We start from the raw sequence: 22,624 nt of genomic DNA, 5'->3' as shown, positions 1-22,624 counted from the left end.
TTCCATTCAATCTCTTCAGGTTGTATGTTCTCCCTTGTAAACACTGATTTAAAATGTTTGTTCATAATTTCCGCCATTTCCATTTCCTCAGTGTATTCAACTCCCCCTTGTCTTAATTTCTCCAAGTCCTGTTTGTTTTTCAGTTTATTGTTTACAAATCTGTAGAATAGTTTTGGTTGATCTTTACATTTTTCTATGACGTCTTTTTCATATTTTCTCTTTTCCTCTCTGCATGTTTGTACATATTCATTTCTATAACTGGTATATATTTTCCATTTTTCAGGTTTTCTGTCTTTTTTCCATCTGGTCCAGGCTTTGTCTCTTTTATCTTTTAAGTCTCTACAACTTTTGTTGTTGTACCAGCATTTTACATATTCTTTTTCTTGTTTTTGTCTTGGGACATACTTTTCCACTCCTTTTTTGTAAATTTTTGTCAAAATATTCCATTTCTTTTCCACTGATGTTTCTTCTTTGTATATTTCTTCCCAGTTTTCTTGTTGAAAGAATTCTCTTATTTTATCAAAGTTTGTTTTTTCATACATCATTCTTCCTTTTCTATATTGTTCATTTCTTTTGATATATTTTTCTTCATTAAGTTCCAGTTCAATCAATATGTGGTCACTTTTACCTATTGGTGTTTTATATTCAATCTTGTCCACTATTCTAGGTTCAGATGTAATTAATAAGTCTAGTCTCGATGGTTCTTCTTCATTTCTATACCTAGTGTTCTCCTGTATCCATTGTGTCATTGTGTGGTCAATAATCATCTCAAGTAGAGCGTTTCCCCATGAGTCATCTCCACCCTTTACTGTCATTTCTTCCCAGCAGATTTCTTTGCAATTAAAGTCGCCCATCATAACTATTCTTCCTCCATCTTCCATTATTTTATTTAATGTTATCTTTGTGTCCTCTAACATACTTTTATGTTCACTCTCCTCCCATGAGGCTGTTTTTGGAGGCACATAATTTATCACAAATTTTCTGCTCTTCTTATCTCTGTCTTCCACTTCTATCATAATCATCTCTACTGTATTCTTTCCATATATGACACCTTTCACGTTTATATCCTTCTTAGTCAGGAACATAACTCCACCCCCTTGCTTTTTCTCTCTGTTTCTAATCCAATAATTGTATGCATCATGTCCTACACTGTTGGGTGGTAGTGGGCCTTTTAATTTTGTTTCTACAATTCCCATTATGTCTGGTTCTTTTTCTTTCAAATAATCATTCAGCTCATTCAATCCTGTTATTAATCCATCTATATTTGTGTAAGACACTCTTAGTTTTCTGCCACTTCCATTGTGTTCTCTGTTTCCCTTATGTTTTTCTTTTGTATGTCGAACTTCCTTAGTTTCATGTTCACTACTCTCCAATAGAATCTCTCTTTCTCTGACTCCGTTCTGTTCTCGTTTTTTGCCTTAGCTTCCAGTCTTTTCTGCTTTTCTTCCTCTCTTTCCTCTTTATTCATTTCCCTTTTTATCCATATCTTTTTGTATTGTTCACTTGTTGCTAGTTTCCCTGTTTTGGATAAGATATTCTCTGCCGTTGTTTGTGACTTGAATTTAATCTTAATTGGTCTGGTCTTGTCTGTGCTATACTTTCCGAGTCTAAATTTCTCTTCAATTTGTTTCATAATTCCTGGTTCATCTTCCTGAACTGATTCTAGTAATTGGCTTACTTTTTCATTTTCCTCTTTGATTCTTGTGGTTCTATCTGGGTTATGTTTCTCTTCCATTCCTAATATAATTATACATTTCTTTTTGTCTGCTAAGTCTCTTACTATATTCTCCTTCTGTCTCATCACTTTAATAACTGAGTTTTCAGTTTGTTCATTCATTTGCTGTCTGATTATGTCAGTGAATGCAACCTTGCTATTTTCTTGAATTTTTTTCCAACCCTCCTTGTTCTCCATATTATTCTCCTTTAAGACTTTATTCTCATCTTTTACTTCTTTTAACTGTTGTTTTAATTCTTCAATTTCCTTAGTTAAGTTTTTGTTCGCCCTCTCTAGTTCTTCCAATTTTTCAATTCTTCGTATTATACTGTCAACATTACCGAACCTACGCTCCAAGTCCTCGTTCATCTTATCGACCTTCTCTTCTAGTCTTGTCAGTCGGGGGGGGGGGTTGTGTCCCCCCCACCCTCTTTAAATTCCTTGAAAATATTCTCATCACTTTCTACTGTATTGCTCCTATCTATACCTCTAATCTTCACATTCCTATTAGACATGTCGTCATCATCCAGCTCGTCTTGCGGTCGTTTGTCCACCTTTCGGCGGCCCGTCAGGGCCAATTCCTCCACCTCCTCATTACCTTCCATTTCCCCAGTAATCCCTCCCCCTCTCCTCTTTCCTTACTTTCCCACTACCCCACGAGCAATTTCCCCCCACCCTGCAAATACAAAAAGGCACTTCTCTTTGCGTTGGGATCCACAATCTGCACTTTTCTTCAGAACGTTCTTCAAGCCGTCCGTTCGTTGAAAGTGTGTGTGTGTGTGTGTGTGTGTGTGTGTGAGTTGAGGTTGTGTGTTACTTGTGTACGTTGCAGTTACAGTTGTATGTTACGGTTTTCATTGGCTGTTCAAACGGAAGTTGATCACGTGTGGAACTCGATGTGTTGCGCGTCGGAACACGTTGTATTCGCCAGTTTTTGATAGTTTTTGCAACTGAAAATGCACGTGAATGTTGAGTGGGATACCTCTGTGAAGTTTTTGTGTGTTTGAAAAACAACGATATGAATGTAATATTTGCTTCTCAGTTGATCAAGCGTTTGAAACAATCGAAATTTAAGATCAAACGAGTAGTATCTCCTCTCCATTATGGAACATACTATATTATAACATAGACGTGACAGTAGCCTTAAATCATGTGACAGCTATGTGAATGACAGCATTGTGAAGACAGCATTGTGTGAATTTTAGAATATTTGTAGGAATGAAATTATCCTATATACAATAAGAAACATATGAAGAAAAATACCCTATTCAGAAGAACTAATTTACTTAACTAGTTTGTCACCTATTTTCTAATATTTGCTATACTGCTTTGATCATTGTAACTTTGCTGATGATTGCATGATTGTGATATATATATATATATATATATATGTATATATTATTGTTTTTGTTATTTTTTGAGTGCATGAACAGCACTCATATGTCCCCACCCCTCCAACACAACCTTCCCATCCTCTCTCCCTCCTCACTCCCCCATCAACGCGCCTCCACAATTCAAATTGGTCGGCTTGACTGGTCGAAACGAATGTTGGGCGGTTATGAGCCTATGATAAAAAATGAGTGAGTTTTAACGGGAGAGAGGTACGTGTTGTTTTTTCGTTGCTACGAGGCCTGGTTGATTTTTTATTAGATTTTTCAATTATTTCTGTGTGCTTCATTCGACGAAAAAAGTTCAGTTGTCATTGTTTTTATGACTAGTGTTGGTTTTCTTTCTGCTCTGTTATTTTGTTATATTTGTGATTTTAATTACTATAAATAAATAGCATTCTGTATTTTCAACAGAATCTGTTGAGTCTGTGTACTGTTGGACACCATATTGGACATGGAGAAGTCAAGAAAGAGGCTTTACAGAAGAAAAGTTAAATGTTCTAAGTGTGGCAAGGAACTTGATGGAGATTATAAAACTGAACACTTGAAAAGAGTTCATGAGTATGATCAACAAGTAGAATTCCATCCTGTGATTGATCCGAAACAAAGAAAACTGTCATTTGGAGTAGCTACCAGCACAAAGTTGAGTGAAGCGATGCCAACAGAAGCCACTACTTCCATAGAAGACGTTTCAATAACTACTGGTGATGACAACAATGAAGAGATCCAAGATCAGGTTCCTGCAGAACCAGACATAGAGGTCCTGGTTACAAAAGCCAAGGATACAGGCGCTCCACCTGCCACTGATTCAGAAGGACCAGAGGAGAAACTAGTGGTGGCTGAGACCTTAGCTGAGACTGATATACAAACCGGTCCAAATCAGCCTCTCTTGGATACATACAACAGGAAACAACTGGGCAAGGAAAGTGGAACAAGAGATTTCAATCCTAACTTGTTTAAGAAGTATCTCTGGACCAGTTTTGACACTGCCACAAAATCAATCATCTGTTTCCCCTGTGAGAAGTTTTTGTTTGATTATAGTTTCACATTCAGCAATTGGAAGAAACCAGAGCGACTTGCAAAACATGCAAGTAGCAGAAACCACAGTATGGCAATGTCCAAATGGATTCAATCAAAAGTGCACCACAACCGTGAGTCATCAGTGCTGACCCAACTTGACACTGCCCACCGTGACATGGTTGAGAAAAACAGAGCCTACCTCAAAGTTATCATTGAGTCTATCCTCTACACAGCACAGCAAAATATCCCACAGAGAGGTCATATTGAAGACAGGTCCAATATTGGGAAACAATCTGATGTAAATTGGGGGAATCTGATAGAGCTTCTGCATCTTCGGTGTAAGGATATCCCCTGGCTTGCTGCCAAACTAAACTCACAGCTGGAGGCCCATCATCAGTGGCTATCACCAGATGTCCAGAATGAAATTTTAAACATTACTTCTGACTTAGTACTGAATCATATATCCCAAGTAGTTAAAGAGGCTGGAAGGTTTAGCCTGATAGCAGACGAAACTTCGGATGTAGGCAACAAGGAACAAATTGCAATATGTTTGAGGTACATCTACAAGGCTCAGCCAACCGAGACTTTTGTTGGTTTTTGCGAAGCACAATCCACCACGGGAGAGGCCCTCTTCAACATGATACTTGAAGTTTTAAAGAGCATGAAACTGCGGATTGAAGATGCGGTGGGTCAGTGCTACGATGGGGCATCAAACATGACAGGGAAAGAAAAGGGTGTGGCTGCAAGAGTACAAGAGGTAGCACCGAAAGCTCTGTATGTCCACTGCTATGGACACCTGCTGAACTTGGCCCTGCAGGATACTCTGCAAGAAAATGCAGTAATAAGGAATGCACTGGGAATCGTGCAGTCAATTCACCACTTTTTTAACTCTCCAAAACGAGAACATGTTCTCCGTTCTGTGCAGATACCAGCTGATTTCAATTCAGTACCATTCATCAAGTTGAAGTCTATCAGTGAGACACGCTGGGTCTGCAGGTGGGAGGCAGTAAAAGCCATTGAGCAACAGCCAGAGAGAATATTGCTTGCCCTTATACAGCTCTCAAACGACAAGGATGCAAAAACCTCTGTTGATGCTACAGGCCTTATAAAGGCCATGCTGGAATTCCAGTTTGTCCTGGGATTGCATATTTTGAAGGTTATTTTTTCAAATACAAATTCATTGGCAAGCTACCTGCAAGGTCATGAGGTTGATGTTATGGCTGCAAAAGCTACGTGTGAAGCAACCATCAAAACCCTCTCTAAATGTAGAGAAGAAGAAATGTTCTCCCTGATTTGGGAAAAAGCCCAAAAAACTGCAAAAAATATCAGTGAGATTGCACCAAACAAGGAGGTGAAGACATCAAAAAGACAGAAAAAGCCATCCATAAGGCTGCAAGCATTATTAGGAGAGACTCCTGAGGTGCAACCCATCTTGTTCACTGATATACAGAGAGGCAGAATTGAGGTGTATGACGATGCACTAGATAGAGTTCTTTCAGAAATGAAAGAGAGATTTGCAAGCAGGGACACTAATATCTTGACCTCATTATCTGACATAGTGGTGGGAAAAGCTACAGAGGAGAGTTTCAAGGCAGTGTCAGACTTCTACAGCATTGACGCAGACGTCCTGATGGGGGAAACTGCTATCTTCCACAATCTAGAAAGTGTTAACTTGAAAACAGCAAACCAGGTGGTAAACTATCTCTACTCAAACTCTCTGGATGAAACCTTGCCACACTTCACAGAGGTGGTAACAACACTGGCAGCCATACCTGCCACATCTTGCTCAGCCGAGAGGTCATTCTCATGCTTGAGAAGACTGAAAACTTACCTGAGATCCACCATGGGCCAGGAGAGGCTATCAGCATTAGGACTTCTTTGCATAGAAAGAAGTCATGTCAACCAAGTGGACATAAACACTATAATAGATATATTTGGTAGACGAAAGGGCAGAGACAGCATGTTTTTCTAAATTATTTTGAGATTGACTATACTGTATCAGGTGATTGTATAGTTTACCTAGATTTACTATAGTCCCTACGTCTGTATACATGGTTTCGTGTTCAACTTATTGGAAAGTTCCTAACATCATATATATTTTCACAAGCGATGTAGAACTATTATTTAATGACATTTTTGTAGACATTTATAACTGCTTCCTATTTCACATTGTACTCAGTGAATATATATTTTATACATGCATGCTTAAGGTACTGAAACACAATATGACTCATAAAATCTTGTCTTCATTGAAGTTTCTTTTCTATAAAGAATAAATGGTTTTAGAGTGTTTTTTATACTTTCTATTAAAATTTTCCCCAAGTATTTTCATATTTAGCTCTATAGCATTTGTTAGATGGTTTCAACAGCACTGTATAATGGCAAATTATTTAGGTTCTGGGAGTATGAAAAATTCGGGCAGATTTTGTGTTGCCCCCCCAGGTAAGCTTCATCCCCTACGCCTATGGGTCGACCATCACTCATCCGGCAATCATTAATCCGGAACAATCAGTTATCCAGGATTATTTTCGCTACCGGCCGCTAGCATTTGTTGGCGCTGTGTCCTACAAAAACAAATTTGAGCTGGAATTATAAATACCAGTATCCAGCAATCTTTTCCTCTCGTGATTTTTACGCTTTGGTAAAAAAAAAAAAAAGTTCTATCCCCTACCATGGCTCCAGTGAATAAAGGAAGTGACAAGCATAAACATAAATCATTGTCAATATCAGAAAAGGTTGAACTTTTGAAAAAACTTTATAAAGGCGTGTCTGTGAGAAGCGTGTGTGAATTCTATGGCATTGGATCATCAACAGTATATGATATAAAGAAACAGAAAGAAAAGTTACTCGGCTTTTTTGCTAACAGTGAGTTGAAGAAACAGATGTTAAAAAGAAAATCAATGAAACCAGGTAAAAGTGCAGAACTAGATCAAGTAATGATGAGGTGGTTTAAGTTGTGTGAAAGTGAATGTGTTGAACTGTCAAGCAAAATTATTTCACAAAGAACTCGGATTGGAACATCAGTGTGATTACACTGAAGGATGGTTGCAGCGTTTTAACGATAGACATGGCTAAAGTTTCGTGCAGTGTGTGGTGAAAAAAGATCAGCTGACAAGGATGCAGCTGAACAATTTGTTGACGAGTTTGCCAAGTTGGTCACTGATGAAAATTTAACTCCTGACCAAGTCTATAATGCAGATGAAACTGCACTCTTTTGGAAATGTACTCCCAAAAGAACACTGAAATCGGAGGATGGAGAATCACCTACAGGCTATAAAGCATCAAAAGATCACATAACTATACTGGGATGTAGCAATGCTGCAGGAACACACAGATGTAAGTTGCTGGTTATAGGGAAAAGTTTACATCCTCAAGCGCTCAAAGGTATAAGAAATCTTCCTGTAAATTATCGTGCAAACAAAAAAGGTTGGGTAACAACTGAGCTTTTTCTGGATTGGTTCAATAAAGACCAGAAGCAAGAGCTCACTGTAACTCTATTGGCTTGGATCCTAACTGTAAGATAATGCTAATTTTAGATAACTGTTCCGCACATCCAAAAGCAGAACTGCTGGTAAAAGAGAATGTTTTTTGTGTCTATCTCCCACCTAACTGCACCTCATTGATTCAACCTATGGACAATGGCATATTACGTTCATTTAAGTGTAAGTACCGCACTAATTTTATGAGGCGCCTACTGAGTGAAGTTAATTCTGGGAAGCCTGTACGTGAGTTTATTCGCGAATTTAATATTCACGATATGATTTACTGTGTTGCTAATGCTTGGAAAGCTGTACTGCCAACCACACTGAAAAATGGATGGCACAAATTGTGGCCATTAATTTTTGAAACAGCACCTGGTGAAACGCTTGAACCAAACTTTACAGGATTTAAGCCTTCTAAGGAAAAGCAGCAAGTAAATGATCTGTTGTCTTATGCACGAGAACTTACTGACCCGGCAGTGAAGGATCTTGCGTCACGGATGGATGACGATAACATTGATGAATGGATGGATGTTGATGCCAGTGCCCCTGTTGTTCATCATTATACTGACTCAGAAATTGTAGAAATGGTTATAAGCCCAGAAAAACAAACCAGTGAAGGAGAAAGTAGTGATGAAAATGAGGAAAAAGTAACAGAAAGAATTTCTATTGAACATTTAATTCAGCTGACAGATGAACTGCTGAAAGGTTTAGACCAGCGGAGTTTTATAACTGTGCAAGAAATAATGAATATTTACATGTTGCAGGATAAATTGATCAAAGATCTTGCAACAAAGTTTGCAAGATATGTTCAAAAAAATTGCTAAAATACATTCAGCAGACGTATCATCTACAGCAGATGTGTCCAGCGAAAAAGCAGTGCCTTCTACGTCTGGCAACCCAGGAGTGTTGCTAACGTCACCAACACCATTACATCTAGATGACAATGAAGATTCCGACAGCCTAGATGATGTGTTTCAGTGAGGATCTTCAGTACGTAGGATACGTTTACTATATGATTGTATTTCATCAAACTTGAATTTATTTTATAATTTTACGCAAATAATAATAGCAGTGATGATCTCTCTTTCTCTTGGCCTGATCAGCTGATAGACTCTCTCTCTCGTTGCCAACTTATGATTTCCGTGTGTAGCCTACGTTGTAACCACTTACGATCCTAGTGATGTCCTTTCTTGTGTAACATTACCATTTATTTTAATTGTACAGTACTCATATTATAATTGAATTAATTTTTTTTTGTACGTAATCAATAACATAACTTTGGAAGTAGCAGTGATGAATTTCCCTGTGTAGCCTACGTGAACCACTTATGATTTTTGTATGTAAGGAACCATTCATTTTATTTTACTTGTACTGTACTTTTTAAATAAAGTTTCATTTGAATTTATTTGATATTTGTCTTTTCTTTATTAACCAATATGTGCTTATATAAGGTGTATCTTAAATTTAAAATGAGGTGATTAATTACTTGGTTTCCTGTATTCTTGGCTAATCAATCACTAATCCGGAAAAATGGATAATCCGGCACTCTCTCGGTCCCAAAGTTGCTGGATTAGTGTTAGTCGACTTGTACTAATTTTGAGGTAAATTGCTTCAGCCCAGCCTTCACTCAGATTTGCTTCTTCCACCCTTATGTCTTTTCTCACCACAAACATTACTCCTCCACCCTATTTAATTTCTCTGTCTCTTCTCCAGGTGTATTTGTTGTTCCTCAACTGTATATAAATTTTTGGGGGAGTTTAGAGTCTACAAGACACAAAATATCGGGCTCGTTTATCCTTAAGTAGTCATTTATCTCCAACCTAGTTGATAGTAAACCATCAACCTTAACATGTGCTATTCTAAATTTCCTTGTAGCGTTTCCTTTGGAATACTGCCTTCCTGTTTTCCTAGAAACTATTTTCTTACCTTCTGATTGACAACTTGCCCCCCCCCACCAAAAAAAAAAAAAAAAAAAAAATCTTTTTTGACCCACCTATCATTTTTGGTTTTGGCTTCCTCTAACAGCTTTCATGTTTTTGCTCATTCCTCTTCATTAGCATCTTTCTTAATACAGATATTTTTTAATGTTTCTTCTCATGTTTAGGTATTTACCTAGTTGTATTATACAAGAAGGGAGCTATGCTTGTGGTGACCCATCTTTGTATCTTTCAGCATCAAGTTTTTTCTTAAAATCTTGAATAGTATTTATACACATTGTTTATCTAAATTATTCCAGATATCCAGCAACTATGTGTGGGAAGCTATTTTTTTCAGATCTCTTCTATACTATAGTTATCACTTTTTTTCACCCTGAAATCTCATTCATTAATAGACAACAATTTTTCACAAAACTTGTTCATTAACAGATTTGTTCATTAAATGTGCATTCATTATCTGAGGTTCAACTGTATCAATATTCAGGTGATAAAGGCAAAATCTGAATGGAAAAATGCTCAAAGCTATTTCTATACTTTTTAAATATAAATAATTTGAAAACACTACCCAGGAATGAAAAATTTGTTACAGCACATTATTGACAATACTGATGATATATTTTTGTCTTGTTTACCTTACACATTCATAGATGTGATCTGAGTAAGAACAATAAACCAGCGTCTTATATACAGGATGTGTTGTAACAGCCTGTTATTACTGGTATGATATTCTCATTATTTTCATCCAACTTCATGTCCTTGCCAAAAAGTACACCCATCTCTCCAAGATGAATATAAGGAAATGATTCCTATCATAATTCTGGTCATGTCTAGCCATCCAGTATCAGAAATATGATAAATAATTTAAAATTACCCAGAATTTTTTTTTTTTTTTTAAATACCTGTAATAATGAAATAAAATATTAATGTTATTAAAAACAAACATACCCATGACTGAGTTATCCTTAACAGCTTGTCGACAGAGTTCAATACGCGCGGAATGAAGTGGAACATAACGATCTTGAGAGGATCCACAAAGGAGGACATTCTTGAATTGGTGAAGTTGAGAACGCTGAAAAGTACATTGTGTTAGTTTATCTTACCATATCTAAAAAACACTTAAAACTTAGGGGAAAAAATAATAATAATGATAATAATAAAAAAATAATGATAATAAATAGATGAATAAAATAAATTAAATAAATATACCAAGGCAGAGATTCAAGAACTATAAAAATATATCATATTGAGAATTGTGAATATATTTACTATACAGTATACAGAAAGCCTGAGAAGAATTATACCTGTGATAGCCTGTATAAAAATGTTTGTCGAATGTCAACTCTATCCTTCAGGGCTAGCTGGAGCAAAGAACCAGACTTTTTCCACTTCTGCATAAACCACATACCTGTTGACAATTATTACAGGCAATTAGAAAGTAGTTTAAAAAATCAATATGATATATGAAAAGGTGGAAAACTCTGTAACCCACTGAATGAGTTTTAATGCATATTTACCTAGTTGTATTTTATGGGATGAGAGCTATACTCATAGAGACCTGCTTTTGTATCTCTCCACATCCAGTTTGTTCTTAAAATCTTGTATAGTTTTGGCACTCACTGTTTCCCCATTTAGTTTGTTCCAGACATCAATCACTCTGTGTGGAAAGCTATTCTTTTTCAAATCTCTTCTGTAACTGTCCTTCCTTAGCTTCTTCTCATGTCCTCTTGTTTCTTTTCAGTCCCATTTTAATAAGTCATCTCTATCAAGAACTTCCATCCCTTTCATAATTCTGTAGATAGTCAAAAAATCACCTCTTTCTCTTCTCTGTTCCAGTGATAGATGTAATTTATCCAATCTTAGTTCGTATGTGAAATTTGAGAGTGTAGGTGCCATTTTTGTTGCTGCTCTTTGAATTCTTTCTATTATTATTTTTTTTTACTAGGTGCCCATAGTGTCACAGCATACTCCAATTTAGGTCTTATCATTGTAATTAATATTTTCTTTACCATTTCTTCCATCCATGTAGTTGAAGGCCACTTTCATTGATCTTAACAAGTTAAAAGTCTCTCCAACTAGTTGTTGTTGTTGTTGTCGTTCCCTAGACTGTCTGTCCGAGCAGTCCCATCTCCCCAAGGAATGCCACAGCCAAAACTGGGTTTTCCCACAAATCCTTTATAGAGTGTATGTTGTGTCGTTTGCGTGCATGATTGTGTATAATGCAGTCTTCCATTATGTGTTGTATGGTATGGGGTGAAGTGTTACATCCTGGGCAGCTGTTCACAATGTGGTCATTCAGCCTCTTCTGGTAGCTTAGAAGTGCTGGGTGGTGGCCGCACCGCAGTCTGGCCAGGTGGACTCTGTCCTTTCGTGGGAGAGAGGATTCAGAAGGGTGGATATCAGGGGGCCTGGCATGCAGCAGTGTGTTGTCTTTCAGTGTGTTAATGGAGCGGTGAGTGATATGATTATGAATATGTTTCCGGAGGCTGGTATTTGGTGGTTGTGGAGTAAGAGAAGAGAGTATCTGTGTGTGATACAGGTCTTTGGGTGTTGTTTTAATGTTTCATGGTGTGTGTGGGTGTTCTGCTATGTAGTGTAGTGGGTGTGATCTGTTTGTGGTGGCTGCGGCAAGTGTTTGTGTGCCTCTCATGTCGAGGTGGTCCTTGACTTTGAGGACTTTTGTTTCATGGTGTAAATGGTCTGTAGGTGTTGTATTTGTGCAGCCTGTAATTGTTTTTAGGGCTTTGTTTTGTATGATTTGAAGGGTGTTGTGGTGTGTCTCACTGAGATTAGGAGCCCAAGGAGGACTCGCATAATTCATCACTGAGTGTATGCATTGTTTGTATATTGTTGTATTAGTTTCTTTGTTTTGTCCAAATGTTGTTCCAGCGATTGACTTAAGTGCGTTAAGTCTAGGTGTGCATTTGTTTTTTATGTTTGTGATGTTGTTTGGAAGACATGGATGTATCGTATGTTACACCAAGAATTTTCAGTGTGTATGTGTGTGGTATTAGAGTGTTGTTGATGTAGAGATGAGGTATGTATTTGTGTTCTTTTGTCCAGTTGGTGAGAAGTGTTGCTGTAGATTTGGTTGGAGCTATTTTGAGTCTGTTTGTGATGAACCATGTGTTGAGTGTATCAAGGTATGACTGGATTATTTCTGCAGCTTTGTCTGTGTTACGATGTGTGCATGTGATTGTTATGTCGTCTGCGTAGGAAGAGATTTGTATTTCTGAGGTGTCTGGTGTGGGTAAGTCATGCATGTATAGATTAAAGAGCGTGGGGGATAGAACAGAGCCCTGTGGTACTCCATTCTTAATGTTTCTGATGTGTGATGATTGGCCATTATATGACACATAAGCATTCCTACCTGCCAGATGATTGGCCAGCCATCTTTTGGTGTTATTGTGCATGTCTGTGTTATATATTTTATTTGTTAGGTTGTAGCGGGGGATAGCATCAAGAGCTTTACTAATGTCTAATGTTATAAGAAGTGTTCTGTGGTGAGGCCTATCTGAATTGATGCCATCTAAAATTCTTTGTGTGAGGTTTATCAGAAGAGTGCTTGTGGAGTGTAGTGGCCTGAAACAGTGTTGTGAGTCAGCAAGGGGAATATGTGGTGTGACAAGTTAAAGTATTAGGCGTTCAATGACTTTAGAGGGGGTGCAGATAAGTGTGATTGGGCGGTCCGATGTTGGAATTGTTGGGTCTTTGTTCGGTTTTGGAATGGTGATTATTTTACCATGCTTCCAGATGTCGGGTATAATGTTGTGTGAATAGCTGTAGTTTGCAGTGTTTGTGAGTGCGTGGATACCTTGTGGTCCAATGTGTTTTAGGTGGATGTTACTTATGTTATCAGGGCCACAGGCAGATGAGTGCTTGAGATTATGTATTATGTGTTTTGTCTGACTGTCTATGAAGGGTGTATAGTCTGAGTCTGTGGGAAAGTCTTTCTTATGTCGAATAGTGTGTCGGTCGTAAAGGGTGAGAAGTGAGATGGCTTGTCTGTGCAAAATTATTTATGAGTGTGTTTGCTTGTTGTCTGTTTGAGGGTAGATTGTCTGTTGTTGTGATTATTGCTGCGTGAGAGCGTGTTGTGATACTGTTGGATAGTGTAATGCTGTTGAGTGTTTTGTACATTTTGCTGGTGTTTGTTTTGTGATCAAGTGTATTAATAAAGTTTTGCCAATTTTGTGTTTTTTGTTCATGTATTTTACTGGCAATCACAGTGTTTAGTGTTTGTATTTGGTCTGTTATGTTTTGAGGGATAGGTGTGGGGGTATTGTGTTTAAGTGTGTCTCGTTGTCTGATGAGGCCTTGGATTTCTAGTGTGAAGTTGGGGTTGTGTGATTTTCTGTTGCCTCTAGGGATGTATCTCTTGTCTGCATTTTGTATGATTGTATTAAAAGTGTGCACAGCATTGTTTATGTTTGTGATTGGTGTACTGTTAAGTGTTTCAAAATGTTGTTCTGTCTCTTCAGTAAAAGCTTCCCAGTTAGCTCTCTTGTAATTGGTGTATGTGTGTCTGTGTCCAACTGGGGTGCATCTTGTTTTGGTGGTGATGATGATTGGAAGGTGGTCAGAACCATGGGTTCCGACCACTCTCCATGATGTTGTTGGGGTTAGGCAGGGGGAGCAGAAGGTGATATCAGGAGAGGGGGGAGTGTAGAGGGCTTGGTGTGGGATATGTGTATGATTATGTGTGTTGTTCATGATAGTCAATGAGTCAAACTGAGTCTGTATATCAAGCCCTCTGTCTGTGTTAGGGTTGTCGACATACCAGGCAGATGACTTGGCGTTGAAGTCACCACCCATGATCAGGTTGGGGATTGAGGCTAGTTGGCTAAATTGAGGTCTGAAGGTGTTTGGAACTGTGGGGGATGATTGGGGGGGAATGTACATGTTAACTACTGTCAGTGTTGATTTGTTGCCTGTGCGGATTCGAATGGATTGGATTTCTGTAGTGTTATCTGTAGTAGGGAGGAGAATTTTGGTTGTGGCACTTGTGTCCACAAAACAGATGGAGTGGTGGATCAGGGTGTGATGAGTCCACCGCCATTGCCGTCGGTCCGGTCTTGTCTGATGGTGGTGTAATTATGAAATAATGGTGTTTTGTGTGAGTGTCTTAGTTTTGTTTCTTGTATAATTGCAATGTGTATGTTGTGTTGTTTAAGAAAGTGTTCGAGTTCATGTTTTTTCATGTTAATACCGTCAATGTTGTGTTGTAATATGTTGATGTTGTGTGTTCTGTATGTGTTGTATGTTGCCGTTTGGGGTTGAGGTTGGGGTGTTAATGGGGAAGGTATAGGATCTTGGTTAGAGGGGGGGAAAGGAGAGGTTGGGGACAAAGGAAGGGGAGTACTGATTGGGGATAAGGGCAAAGGGAAATTGGGAGTGGGTAAGGGTGCTGGGTGTGGTTGGGGAGGTGGGAGTGGGGTTACTGGAGGGCAGGTAGAACATGTCCAAGTGTTTGTGTATTGGTTTGTGTCAGCAAGTGTTGTACAAGTGAGGTGGGCCCAGTTTTTGCACATATTGCACTGAACTGAGCCCTTTGTCTGTCTGCTCGAGGTAATGGGTTTAGAGCGTGTTGGGCATGTGTATTTTGTGGTGGGCCCAGGATTGCTCTCTACATCTCCGGCTAAAAGTAGAAGAGGGGTGATCGCCGGAAAATCACCCCTCGGTGCAGAAAAAACGTAACATTGCATGTTGAGAAAAAGGATTGTGGTACTCCCCAAGGCAGTCGTAGCTCCTCTTGGGATCGGTGCCACCTGCGTAGAGCCGGTGGCCAGGGCTGGTTGCCACCGTTTGGCCCCCAACTCTTGGGGTTGGGGGGTGGTCCCACGACGTAGACGCTGCGGCTCCAGGACCGCTCCAACTAGTTTGTTGACATGTTTATCAGGTGTCAAGTCGCTTGAGATAATTACTCCTAGGTCCCTTTCTGAGTCGACTTTTTTGATTTCCTTGGTACCAATTTTATATTTACCCGATATCCTATTTTTGCTTTGGCATCATCAGCATGAGGGGATGGAAAGGGGGGGGGTCGCCAAATTTATGAAGCGGCCTTGCTGTGGATGTGCTGTGTCTTGCGACACTGCTTCTGACCCAGGGCAGTGGACAGGATGCAAGGATGACCCGTCATCCAGGAGGTGCCAAGATAAGAGGGAGGGAGGAGGGTGGAGGGGTTGGAATATATAGGAAATGGAATGGGTGGAAGTGGTTTTTATGCCTTTTTCTTTTTGGCTACCCCCCATGTAGGGGGAAAAAGCCTTTGGTATATGTATGTATGTATCATCAGCAAAGAAGTTCATGTAACATTTCACTCCTTCATCCATATCATTTATATATATATGGCAAACATTAAAGGAGCCAATACAGAGCCCTGTGGATGCCACTTATCATATCTTCCCAGTTCGAGCTCTCGTCTCTAAGTACCACTCTCCTTTTTCTCCCACTCAAGAAATCTTTCATCCATTCCAGTAGCTTACTTTGTATTCCTCTTATTATTTCAAATTTTCTTATTAGCTTTTTATGTGGTTCTTTGTCAAAAGCTTTTGGCAAGTCCAAGAAGGTGCAATCTGCCCAGCCATCTCTTTCTTGTATTATTTCTATTAATCTTGAATAAAAATATATTAAGTTTGTGGTACATGATCTTCCACTTCTAAAACCAAATTGTTTAGGGTTTAGTATTTTATTCTCTTCCAAGTGTTTGATCCATTTGTTCCTAATAACCTTTTCACATATTTTTGCTACTGTGCTTGTAAGGCATACCAGCCTGTAGTTTGTAGGATTTTCTTTGTTTCCTCCTTTATATATTGGTATGATGTTTGCATTTTTCCAATCTTGTGGTACCTTTCCTTCTTTGAGTGGGAAATCTATTATCTTGTATAATTTGTCCGTTAGTTCATCTATACACTCTTTCAATATCCAATTTACAATTCCATCTGGTCCATGTGATTTCCTATCATCTATGTTTTTTTTTTATTTGATCTCTTAGTTCTTTCTGTGTTACCTTTATTTCTTTCATTTTGGGGGCTCTTTTTCATTGCCCATCTTCCCAAATTTGTGAGCCCTCAATTGTAAAAACAGTCCTGAAATGTCTGATCATAACTTCAGCCATTTCTATGTCATCTATATATTCTTTATCTCCTTCACACTGTTTAGGTTGATCCTTGCATTTGTCTTTTATGTCTTTTTCGTAGTTTCTTTTTTCTTTCCTGTGTATATTCACATATTCATTCATAAGTTTATATGTTTACCATTTGGATGTTTTTTGTCTTTTTTCAATCTTTTCCAGGCTTTGTCTCTTTTATCTTTAGCCTCACAGCACCTTTTGTTATACCAACATTTTATATAAATCTCTTTTTTGCTTCTTCTTTGGTACATATTGATCAATTCCCTCCTTATACTTTTTCTTTAGATATGTTCCATTTCTCTTCCATCTTTGTTTCCTCTTTGGACAATGTATCCCAGTTAGCATTTTGAATTTTCTTTTCTAAGTTTTACAAAGTCTGTTTTGTTGTACATTAATTTTACTTCTCTATGTTTTTAATTTCTTATCACATCATTTTGTTCTTTTAGTTCAAACTATTAGTATGTGGTCATTCTTCCTAATTGGTGTCTTATACTTAATTTTTTTCACAATATTAGGTCCAGAAGTGAATATTAAGTCTAGTAGGTGAATATTAAGTACAGTAGGTGTCTGGTCTGATTAGGCCACTCCCCTGATGAAAAGGCCTTTGGTATATACAAATAAATCTGTCAATATTGTCTTAATTCTCTCTTGCAGGACTCCCATAGCCTCTAGCCACCAGGTTGACCTATAAGCCACTTGCAAAAGAAACTTTGTATGTACAACAAATCTAATTACTTTTACTCAAGATTAGTAGACATAATAGAAGAAAGAGATGGATGGGCAGACTGTGCTTTTCTGGACCTGCAAAAGGCATTCGATAAGGTACCTCATAGGAAACTAATAAATAAGATAGAGTCAAAAGGTGGCATCAGAGGAAAATTATTGGAATGGATGAAAGACTTTCTGATTGGGAGGAAAATGAGAGTTGTAATTAGAGAAAAATTCTCCAACTGGGAAGAAGTAAAAAGCGGGGTCCCGCAATGATCAGTACTGGCACCGATCATGTTTGCTGTATACATTAATGACATGAATGAAGGCGTGGAGTGCTATATAAATTTTTTTGCAGATGATGCAAAATTACTTAAGAAGGTAAAAACGGAAGAGGACTGCAACTCATTGCAACAAGATCTGGACACAATATGGAATTGGACTCAAAAATGGGAAGTAAAATTCAATATTAAGAAATGCAGCATAATGGAATTTGGAAAGAGCAAAAATAGAATATCAAAAGATTACAGAATTGGGGAAGAAAAAATGAATAAAACAAACTATGAAAAAGATCTTGGAGTGATGATTGGAAAGGACATGAAACCAGATAAGCATATAAACAAGATGTTCGGAGAAACCTACAACTTATTGAGAGCAATCAAAGTGGCATTTACCTATATGGACGAAGAAATGATAAGGAAAATACTTACTACACTAATAAGACCAAAACTCGAGTACGCAGCATCACTTTGGACACCCAGTACCAAAAAGAATATTAAGAAACTAGAAAGATTACAAAGAGCGACAACAAAACTAGCACCGACACTCGCTGAACTAACATATGAGCAAAGACTATCCAAATTGAACCTACCAACTCTGGAACAAAGAAGAGAAAGAGGAGATTTGCTATCTACAGAATAATGAAAGGAATGGAAGTTTTAGACAGGAACGACCTATTAATGTGGGACAACGGTAAAACAAGAGGACACGGAAAAAATTTAAAAAGGATAGTTATAGAAAAAACTTGAAAAGGAACAGTTTCCCACACAGAGCGATAAATACATGGAACAAATTAGACAACAAAACAGTATGTGCTAACACTATACAAGATTTTAAGATAAAACTTGATGCGGAGAGATACAAAGACGGGTCACCACGAGCATAGCTCCCCTCCCGTATATTACAAGGTGAGGATGGTGTGATGATTGAAATGTTAGAGGCATTAGGGGATTTTGCAATAAGAAAACTCACTAGTCTAATAAACCAAATTTACGAAAAGGGTACAATAACGGAACATATGTGTAACTCGATTTTTATACCACTACCAAAGATAAATGGAACAATGGAATGTAGTAAACATCGCACAGTCAGAATCATGAGTCAAATAACCAAAATTATATTATGGATAGTTTTAAACAGAATAAGAAATAAAGTGAGAGAACAAGTTTCATGGGAGCAATTTGGTTTCATAGAAGGGAAAGGAACAGCAAATGCAATTTTTATAATAACGATTATGGAGAGGATGATAGAAAAAAAACAAAATGTATATCTTTGCTTTGTTGACTATGAGAAGGCGTTTGATAGGGTAAGACATGAGGATTTGATAAATATTTTGGAAAGAGTGGATATAAATAGCAAAGACATGAGTATCATCAGAAATTTGTATTGGAAGCAAAGAGCAGCAGTGAGGGTATGGGGAGGAAGAACAGAATTTCAAGCTATAAAGAGGGGAGTGCATCAAGGCTGTGTTATGTCTCCAGATTTATTTAATTTATATGGGGAGATGATCCTTAGGGAATTAGAGGGAATGGAAGGGATTAAAATTGGAGGATTTAATATAAATCATATCAGATATGCAGATGACACGGTATTGGTGGCTGACTCAGAAAAAAAACTGCAAAATCTATTGAATGTAACCATAAGAGCTAGTGAGGAGAAAGGTTTAAATGTAAATATGGAGAAAACTAAAATACTAGTGGCCAGTAAAACAGATCCACCAAGAGTGCAAGTACAAATAGCAGGGAGAAGAATAGAACAAGTAACCAAATTTTTGTGCCTGGCAAGCGTATTGACAGAAGATTGTAGATGTGAAAAAGAAATAAAATCAAGGATAGAGATAGCTAAAAGCACGTTTCAGAAAATTAAAGGGGTTTTAACAAACAAGAAAATGTCTACAGATATAAGGAGAAGAACAGTTAAAACATTTATATGGTCAACACTATTATATGGTTCAGAAGTATGGACAATCAGCAAAAAAATTGCAGGAAAACTTAGAAGCAGCAGAAATGTGGATATGGATACGAGTATTAAGTGTACTATGGACAGCGAAGAAAACAAATGAAGAAGTATTGAGAGAAATGGAGACAGATAGGGAATTGATGACAATAAGGAAAAGACAGTTGCGATTCTTAGGACATATAATGAGGAGGGAAGGGTTGGAAGAGGTGGTGATGACGGGAATGGTGGAGGGAAGGAGAGCAAGAGGAAAGCAGAGGGAGAAGTATATGGACGGGCTGATGAGGGCGATGGGAAAACAACTCAAACCAGCACAGATGTTACAAGTAACTAGGGACCGTGAACGGTGGTGCTCCATGGTTGCTGAAGTCCAAGAGGATATGGCACGACGGTAAGGTAAGGTAATGAGGGTATTTGTTTTGTATAGAATTATGAGGTCTTACAAGTAGCATTTCATTTGTAATTTGTGTATATGTATATGTACACGTTTTTGTAGATTATTATGGGATTCTGTGGGCAGGTTTTGAAGAGATTTGTAATTGTATGCTGCAGAGGTAGATTTCTTGTATCCTGTGTAGACCAATCATTCTAACATATCACTCTATGGAGAGTATTTATACAAATGATTGAACATACTGCAGAAATAAAGTCAAACTCTGCTATGATGTTTATAAGGCATCAAAACTGCTAAAATTTAATTCATATACAAATCCCAAAAAAATTTACCCTATACATGTGTTAAACTTTGTTTAAAGGCATGATAATGATATTGAAACTTCAGCTAATTCATATGGACCAAAAATAAATAAATAAATAAATTAAAAAAAATTATATGTTCAGACTAATAACCTGCTAGTTTCCCACCCTTTTGCCTCAATTTTGGAAAACCTGTAGCACCATAGTGGCTGGCAATGGTATTTGTCCTCTTCTGCAGATCTCTCTGGGAAGAAATTTTGATCTGTGGCTATGTTGTATTAGTGTGAGACTGGCTGAAAGTGGTATGGGAATAATAGCAGTCTCCTGTTGTCAGCTCTCCATGTGTTAAGAAAAAAAAATATATATATATATATATATATATATATATATATACAGTATATATATATATATATATATATATATATATACAGTATATATATATATATATATTATATATATATATATACTGTATATGTATATATGTATATATATATGTATATATATATATATATAATACACATACATAACACACAAGAAACCCACAGTTGGAGAAAATAAACTTCGAATGAAAGAAGATTCTATATTTCGGCTACCAACTGTAGCCCTATTCAGGAAAGTACATAAGACAGTGGACAATTGGGACTTATAAGCTACAGATACAAAAAAAGAGGGAATGTGGACTGATGGCATTACTCAGACGCAGGGTAAGATGGGGTGGCAGGGGAAGGTGAGGGTGAAGGGGAGGTGGAGGGGGGTTGTAAGTTTCGGACAAGCCTATTAAACCGTTGCTTGGAAAATAATGTCAGGAGTCCAGTGCCCTTTAGAAATATTAATGTTGGGGCATTGAACACTAATCTGGCCTTACCCCAGTTGAAAGAATGATTCTTATTTTTAGCATGAAGAAATACAGCTGAATTTTCCTGCCCATACCTAATTGATCTTTTATCTCATGTTATATATTTTGTTTGTTAGTTCTTTATATTATTTTAATATCCATCTGGGCCATGCAATTTTTTGACATCAAAGTTTATTATTTGATCCATTATTTCTTTCCATGTTACTATTATTTCCCTCGTGGGGGGATTTCACTTCTTTCCCTTCAACCCAATGTTGCATTTTTTTTTCTAGTGAAAACAGACTTGAAGTGTTTGCTCATGACTTAAGTCATTTCTGTATCTTCTGTGTATTCCATATTCTGTGCGTGGGTATTTCCCTACTTAGTTTACCTAGCTGTACCTTACGGGAAAAGGAGCTATAGCTGTACCTTACGGGAAAGGGAGCTACACCTGTGGTGTCCTGCCTTTATACCTTGCATTGTCTAGTTTGCTCTTAAAGTCGTGTATGGTTTATGCACACACTATTATTTTGTCCAGTTTGTTCCAAGTGTCCACCACTCTGTGTGGATTTTTTTTTTCAGATCTCTTCTATAACTATTCTTTTTTTAGTTTTTTTCCATGTCCTCTAGTGCTTCTCTTGTCCCAATTTAGTAAGTCCTCTCCATCAAGAACTTCTGTGCATTTTATGATTCTGTAGATGGTCAGTAGGTTACCTCTCTCTCTTCTTTGTTCCAAAGATGGTAATTTCAATTTAGACAGCCTGTCTTCATATGACAAGTTTGAAAGTGCTGGGGTCATTTTCGTGGTTGCCCTCTGGATTCTTTCAATTTTCTTTATATTCTTTTTGGTACTGGGTGACCATAATGTTACAGCATACTCCAGTCTAGGCCTTATCAGTGTGACTAATATTTTTTTTTTTTAATAATTTCTTCATCTAAGTAGGTAAATGCCACTTTTATTGATCTTAGCAAGTTATAGGATTCTCTGACAATTTTGTTTGTTTATCAGAGGACAAGTCATTTGAGATAATTACTCTCAGATCTTTTTCAGATCCCACTTTTTTTACTTTCTTAGTTTCAATTGTATATTGTCCTGATATTCTTTTTTAACTTTTTCCAAACTCCATTATGCTACATTTCTTAATGGTGAGGTCCACTTCCATTTCTGACTCCATTTCCAAACCTTGTTTAGGTCTCTCTGTATTGATTCACAATCTGTTTCGGTTTTCACTTTCCTCAACAATTTAGCATTGTCTGCAAAGAAGCTCATGTAACATTCCACATCTTCATCTATGTCTTTCACATAAATAGCAAACATTATTGGAACCAATACTGATCCCTGTGGAACTCCACTAAGCACCTCCTCCCAACCTGAATACTTTTCTCTCATACTACTTTAATTTTTCTACCATTTAGGAAATCCTCCATCCAGTTCAGTAGATTACCTTGTATTCCTCCTATATATATATATATATATATA

At 37.5% G+C, this 22,624-nt stretch overlaps 1 protein-coding gene across 10 annotated transcripts in view; it reads right to left on the bottom strand.

Moving 5' to 3' along the window:
- The window catches only part of LOC143033486 (protein FAM135A), a 1,114,982-nt gene that overhangs the window by 18,593 nt on the left and 1,073,765 nt on the right, over positions 1-22,624 (bottom strand). For all 10 annotated transcript variants that reach the window (XM_076198980.1, XM_076198982.1, XM_076198981.1 and 7 more), the window contains 2 exons: positions 10,843-10,946; positions 10,487-10,610 (listed from right to left, as the gene is read on the bottom strand). In XM_076198980.1, coding sequence (XP_076055095.1) covers positions 10,487-10,610; positions 10,843-10,946 — 228 coding nt within the window. Of the gene's footprint in view, positions 1-10,486; positions 10,611-10,842; positions 10,947-22,624 lie in introns of those variants that run through there.

This window comes from Oratosquilla oratoria, chromosome 15 (assembly GCF_046742065.1).
Source record: "Oratosquilla oratoria isolate Oo_2021 chromosome 15, ASM4674206v1, whole genome shotgun sequence".
Classification (NCBI taxonomy): domain Eukaryota; kingdom Metazoa; phylum Arthropoda; class Malacostraca; order Stomatopoda; family Squillidae; genus Oratosquilla; species Oratosquilla oratoria.
Note: the sequence above shows the minus strand (reverse complement) of the source record. Positions and strands in the feature narration are given on the sequence as shown.